Source organism: Aptenodytes forsteri, unplaced genomic scaffold (assembly GCF_000699145.1).
Source record: "Aptenodytes forsteri isolate BGI_AS27 unplaced genomic scaffold, ASM69914v1 Scaffold2, whole genome shotgun sequence".
NCBI lineage: Eukaryota > Metazoa > Chordata > Aves > Sphenisciformes > Spheniscidae > Aptenodytes > Aptenodytes forsteri.
Genome location: NW_008795695.1, coordinates 1065260 through 1072592, shown reverse-complemented (window position 1 = coordinate 1072592; position 7333 = coordinate 1065260). Strand labels below are relative to the sequence as shown.

The window sequence follows — 7333 nt, the reverse complement described above, 5'->3', positions numbered from 1 at the left end:
GTTATTCTCATCCTAAATCCAAAACACAGCACTGTACCAGCTACTAGGAAGAAAATTAACTCTATCCCAGCCGAAACCAGGACAATAGTCAACTTATTCAAGCAATATTAAATAATGGATTACACCATTACACCAAAGAATCATATATTTTTAACTACTAAAAATTCTGATAACTTATTTGGTAAATGAGGTCCATGTTTTTCATTTCATATAAAGTTTGACAGCTGGCTGACCACTACCATGTATCTTGCTCATCCTCAATACATGCAGTTGGAAGAGTTAATCAATATGCAGGTTTTGGATTTTTTAAATATGGCATTACTGGGAAGTTGTGCTTACATATGAGCTCCCTTTTAAACTTCTCTTTATGATGTAATAGTAAAAATAAGCTCATAGTGTGTTTCTGCACTTTCACTGGAGATCCATTGATTTGGTTTTCTGCCTCCCTCTACGGAAGTCTGCATAGCAAAAGGAAAAAATCACTTAGATATCTGAAAACAGCTGCCGTAAGAAAGATGATTTTAATTTCATTTTGATAGAGGAGGGCAAGTCTGTGTGGGTAATCAAAACATTTCCCACAGATAGCTAGCTATTAATGGAATGTTCAGCTTTAGGTATGTTTGTGATAGACTGGGTATTAGAGGAATTATCTGAACACAATATCCCCTCCTTTCTATGTCAGCAGTCTTCTCATCCTGTGCTGGAGATTGATTGAACAAGAAAATAAAAGCAGCCCAATAAGGCTATAAAACCTGTGGAGCTGCAGATGTAGATGCAATATAAATGAATTAAATTGTGAATCTGTTAGGCTTCTACCAGGGCCATGACCTATTTCTTTTAAAATTACCTAATCTCATATTTCGCTAGTATGACTATAGGAGTAATTCCAAAAAATTATAAATTATCGATACTCAAATAAGTTGCCATATTTCTCTGGTTTTGAACACATTAATAGAGTATTTGCCTTTGTACCATTTAAACTATTTTTGAATCATGGTAGAATTGTTTTATCATACAGTTCACAAGCAGTATCATAAAACTAGAGCTTAGAAAATAATATGCAACTGATTTCATTAATTTCCTATTTGCAAATTGTTTGCCAATAGATTTGAATAATCTGGTTTATTATTTTTAATTTTGTATTATTTTCTCCAGTGAATAATTTCTGCGCTGCAGGCTGTTCATGACCTGTGAACACTCACAAATTGCAGTAGATGGAAATTCTCTCTAATTTGGTAGTAACATCGGTTAATGCTTACTCTTTTCTTGTATGGATCACACTGTTTCATCAGTTTAGTCATGTAGCAAACCAACCAAATCCAACTTTCAAGAGTCCTATCAGTCTATAGAGGAAATGGAAGTGAAAAATAAACTTTAGAAATATAATCAAAAGTAAAAATATACACCTAAGACTGCAGAAGGAAAATGAACAGGAAAACAAGTAACTAAATGAGGAATAAAAGAGTAGAATCAAGTGAAGTCAATGGCTAGAGGTAAGTTTGCAGTTACAGGATGTACTTGTCATTAAAAGAAGTAGAAATGGCCTGACAGAAACCTCATAAAGTTCAACCAAGTTTAACAAGCGCAAAGTCCTGAATCTGGGATGGAATAACCCTATGCACCAGTACTGGCTGGGGGCTGACAGGCTGATAAGGGTGTCTAATTGCTGCCTTCATCTACCTAAGGGATGACTGCAGAGAAGAAGGACCCAGACTCTTCTCAGAAGTGAAAGCCCAAGAGGCAATAAACACAAATTGCAGCAACTGAAATTCCAATAAGACATAAGGAAAAAAAAAAATCACTATGCAGGTAGTCAATGCCGGCACAGGTGGTTTTTCCAGAGTGGTTGTGGGGTCTTCCACCTTCAAGGTATTCAGATCTTGCCTGGACATGGCCCTGAATAGCCTGATCTAATTTCAGTTAGCCCTGGCTTGAGCAAGAGTTTGGACCAGATGACCTTCATAGGTCTCTTCCAGCATAAACTGCTCTGCTTCTATAATTCATGATGAAAGTTAAGCTAGCATTGGCACAGTATTGAAGTCTGCCCCTCTCATTTTGAAGATTTACAAATGAATATATGAAATCATGGATTCTTATATTTTCAACCAGCTCGTAATAGTACAGACTATAACATGTTACAAACAAATTAATGAAAGAGCTCACTCTTAATTACTATCAGCTCAGTGTCCAGGGCTCGCCTATTAATTATTGCTACCATGACCTTGTTGCCAGCTAGAATTGTTTAGCAAGTGAGTTCATTTGTAGGAGTCACAACTCCAATTGGAGACTACCCATGCTAAGTTATGTCCTCGGCCAGACTGTAATCAATGTATATGAGCGCATATACAACTTCACTATCACATGCAAGGTGCTAGTAAAAGAACTGAACTGTAAATGCCCACAACTTTTACTTCTCCTCCGGTTAATCACTTCACTATTAGGACATAAATTCAGGATTAAAAATGCAGTGACATCTTTGGGTAGTAGTGTTTATCTTTTACTAGTGACATACAATCTCAATGATATAAATAGTTAAATTATGCAAAATATGACAGAGGAATCCAATGTCCATCTGCACAACAGTCCTCAGATTTGTGATAGAAAATGTCTGATTAGGAACAAGACAGGAATAAACTAGTGTTGTTTCGTGCAGCATGGACAATTGCAGTGAGTTAACCTCGGCTGGCTGCCAGATGCTCACCCAGCCGCTTCCTCACTCCCCTCCTCAACAGGACAGGGAGAGAAAACAGGAAAGCTCATGGGTCAAGATAAAAACAGGGAGATCAGTCACTGATTACCATCACAGGCAAAACAGACTCAGCTTGGGGAAAAGTAATTTAATTTATTGCCATCCCCAAGTGGTGCAGGGGCATGGGGACTGGGGGGTTGTGGTCAGTCCATAACAGCTCCTCTCTGCTGCTCCTTCCTCCTCACATTCTTCCCCTGCTCCAGTGTGGATCCTTCCCATGGGTTACAGTCCTTCACGGTAAACCTGCTCCAGCCTGGGCTCTCCACAAGCTACGGTTCCTTCACGAAATATCCACCTGCTCCCGTGTGAGGTCCTCCATGGCTGCAGTGTGGATACCTGCACCACCATGGTCTCTCCACGGTCTGCAGGGAAATACCTGCTCTAGCGTGGTGTCTCTAGGGGCTGCAGGGGATCTCTGCTCGGGCGCGTGGAGCCCCTCCTGCCCCTCCTCCCCCTCTCCCCTCGGGGCTCGCAGGGCTGTTTCTCACACTTTTCCCCTCGCCCCTCGCTGCCGGGCAGCGTTTTTCCCTTTCTTACCCAGGCTTCCCCGTGTGGGGGGCCGTTGGCGCCGGCTGGAACCGGCTGTGTCCGGCACGGGGCAGCCCCGGCCGCTCCTCACGGAGGCCGCCCTGCAGCCCCCCCCCCGCCAGCGCCTGGGCACCTGCACCCAGTCCAACTATCATGTAATTCTGCTAGATGTGGAATAACCTAACGTGTAACTGAGCAAAGAGAGGTATTTAGAGGTCTTCTGAACTTCTGTGATAGTGAATGTTCAGAAAAATACAGAAACTTGTATCCCTTGTAATGAGGGGTATTAAAATTATTGCTGAATAATCACAGTTACAGAGATACTACTGTGCCACAGTTCAGCAGTGTGAGCAGCACAAATAAATCTGCTCTTATATGCACATAAGTGTGTATATATATAAACACAACACACTTTTATATTCATATATATGTGTGTCATACACAATATGTACAAAAGCAGTTCTTGCTCTAATTTACCTAGCATGACAACTCAAAGATCTTACCCATTTGCAGGATATAGACTGAGTTTACTCTTGCTCTGTAAGGGCAATATGATTAAGCTGCCCTCAATTTTGTTTTAAAAACTTTGTTTTTAAGTAAATATTTATTGTTAGTTATGGAAAATATTACTGAATTTCTTTCATCGTGTTATGATAATACACTAAATCAAGGATACTACTCTCAGGCCAAGATTTTGGTTGTGATTTAGAGTGCTTTAAATCTGATCAGTTGTGTTGCAGATGCTTTCAGATATCCCAGTTCTCAAAGACTGGGCAGAGAACTGTTATGTCATCCAAAAGTCTTATTTCGAGCCCTTCTAATTTCTTCCAATTTTTATTATCTCCATTTCTGTCAATTTACAGGTAGCTAGAGCCTCTCTCTTCCAAAGATTGACTCAGACAAGTTTCCCTTTCCTTTTACAGGCAGGAATATGGCTGGTTTGCTCAGATTCTCCAGTTCTGTAAGGAGAGCTTAGGAATGTCATACCATAAATCCGGATTTAAGACCTCTGATCTAGAGTCAAAAACAGTAGCTCACAGGACACAAAACATAAAATCAGTATGACTTTACTCTTCTGGAGCTGATTTACTCAAAAGTTTTGACAGATTAAATTTGTAACAAAAAGTTTTGGACTGGACGGTACATTGTTTGTTTGATTTACTTTTGCTTTATTAAGGATGCAGCACTGGCCATCCACAATGCCTTAACTTTATCAAGGGCTTGCATCCCATGGCACATTTATGCCTGGCAAGAAAGTATAAAACAAGCATACATTTCACAATGTCTTCTCTGGTTAGTTCACCAGATACGTGGTCAAAGAACCACGCCTTACGCAAATTAAATTTGTACTGCTGAATTTCCGTTCAGTTCTGAACATGTTGCTGAACTATGGCACAGTACTAAACAACTCATTTGCCAGCTTTTCCTGTATATATAAAATTACTTTTAAAAAAACTTTTAAAGCAGAGTGATGAAAGATACGGCTTTCACTGTTGCCCTCATAACTGCACTTGTGAAGAATTACCAGAAAAACTGTATAAGCAGTAAATCAGACAGCAGTATTTTATATTAATTTTCACTTAAAATTATCGAATGACAAGAAATAGTGCAAATCCAGTGACGAACCTTATATTTCTGTGGTTTTACTTATTCTTTATCTGAGACAGAATCTTAAGTGCTTCCTTTCTGAAGAGATTTCTTTTCTTCATATTTGCATATCTTGTGCATGAATATGACCGTTCAGGAAAGTTGTAAAAACCTATGTCAATGAAGTCTTATGGTGTAAATAATTTACAAGCGTCTCCTATAAATATCTGTTCATGTGGATTATTACCCTCCTTTTCAGGTTGTGTCTTTTGTCAGTCATTAATTCATACAAGCTTTCAAGACAGAAATGAAGCTGAAAAAACCATCTGATAAGAAATATGTTCCTCTTAGTTGCTATGAAATTTTGTTTGCTTCTCTGCTTGTAGTTTTTGTGTGTGTTTCTGTTGGACTGATTGTACTTTCATGGTTATTAACCCACAAGTTAGAACGAGGTAAGTAGCCAACCTTTAACCTTTTCAGGAGCTCTTCAGTAGACGTGCCGACTTTGAAGCCAGTGGTGGTGTAATTGTAATTATATCTCATATTTCGTGCTATGCTTTTAATGCTAGGGGGGTGTTTTTGTGGTTGGCTTGGGGTTTTTGTTTTCCTCCTCTTCTGCCCTGGAAATTGATGTGAACAAAATAGGAAAAAATACAAGCACTTGAAGCATGTCCTGAAGCTATAGAAAAGAATCTTCATGGTTTAGACTTTGGGAGAGGTCCCTGGAATTCAATCCAAGCTATAAAGCTTTGGTTATTCAATTGTATTCATCAACTAGAGAAGGTAATATGGCAAATTGTGAATTTCTACTTTTTTCTCCATGTATGAGGTTTGACTCAGAAAGACATTGATAATCCACTGAAGTCTGTGGAGAGCTTTAGGTGTTCTACATCTCTTGAAATCTTTTCATTTTTATAAAAAAAAGTTTATTTTAAAGTCATTTATTGGTGTGACAGACATCCTGCATTAGACAGTCGGCTCCCAGCCCTATGTAAAGTTAACGTAAGGTCAATATTTAGCCAATGCTCAGAATGTGATAGAATCAAGCTACTGGTACTCAAACTAAATTAAAAAATTGACGTAGGATGATTTTCAAATGGAACTGAAATTTTGGTTTAAAGATCTTGTGGATATATGTTAACTGTGCCCTGGTAAGGCCACACCTGGAGTACTGTGTCCAGTTCTGGGCTCCCCAGCATGAGACATGTGGAGCTACTGGAGAGAGTCCAGTGAAGGACTGATGAGATTGTGGAGTCTCCATCTTTGGAGATATTCAAAAGCTGTCTGGACATGGTCCTGGCCAACTGGCTGTAGGTGGTCCTCCTTGAGCAGAGGGTTTGGACCAAATGACCTCCAGAGTTCTCTTCCAACCTCAACCCTTATGTGATCTAGATTTTTGATTGGAAGGAAATGTATTTCGTTCTATGGAGCTCTCACAGCTAATAGCAAAAAGACGTTTTGAAATGGGGTGAAGGAAACAGGTTAGGCAAAATGTTCAAGAAATACATTTTTTCATTGTAGTGATTTTTGTAGCTGAAAAAATAATTCTGATACATTGAAGTTTTTGGTGCCTTCATTAACCAAAAGTCCATACTATTTCATACTGAAGTACATGAAGACTAAATTAGCTGTAAGCCATATTTAGGAAAAAAAAACTTTTTTCAGAATGTTCATGTTTATTCCTTCAGTTGCTATTGGTTTTCATTCCAGATTTTAAAACTTGTTCTCCCTACTGACTTTCTTCCCCTCTTACTAGACTATTATCACATTCCAGTAAAATAAAATGAGCTTAAAGGTAATGATGGTGTATTAGTGCATCTAGTTAGAGACAGGCTTTAAATTAATTACTTAGGTTTTAGAAGATGAATAGGCAAGAATTTAATCATGCACAAATAATAATTTTAAAACATTTTAAAAAATTATATTTGAAATATATAAAAAAAGAAAAGCCTTTGCTATTTAGAAACATTTGTTTAAACAGATTTGCAATTGTAAGGATAAATAGCCTTCAAAGAAGCTCAAAGTGGTCTGCTGTTATTAGTTGATAGTAGCAAATTGGTGTCATTAGGCTGTGCCTTCCATCACAAGCTGTTTATTATAGTATTTATTTGTTACCTGCTTTTGTGTTAAAACTCATTTTGGATGTTAATGCCTTCAAACACAACCTAAAAATACCACTGGTACTGTAACTGGTAAGCAAAAGGCATTTTCTATCAATCAGCCACAATAATTCAGCTCTTACCTGAAAATTTGCAGTGTGTTACACAGTGAGGAAATATTTTTAATTTATAATGAAGTGCTTTATGAATACCTCTTATGTTGTAACATATTAAAAATCAAGATTAAATTTGCAGTAAAGACGAGTTATCTAGTTTCCTCATAAATCCTCCCAGCATTTCATGCATGTATTGGTAAGAAAGGTCAGGTCAAAAATAGTTTAATTAGTCTGGCACTAGTGTTCCAGTGCTG

General features: G+C 38.2%; 1 protein-coding gene across 1 annotated transcript in view; it reads left to right on the top strand.

The window, feature by feature from the left end:
- Positions 1-5171: 5171 nt before the first annotated feature.
- TMPRSS15 (transmembrane protease, serine 15) overlaps positions 5172-7333 on the top strand; it is a 59108-nt gene continuing 56946 nt past the window's right edge. The window contains exon 1 of the mRNA XM_019473033.1: positions 5172-5316. Coding sequence (XP_019328578.1) covers positions 5172-5316 — 145 coding nt within the window. The remainder of the gene's footprint in view (positions 5317-7333) is intronic.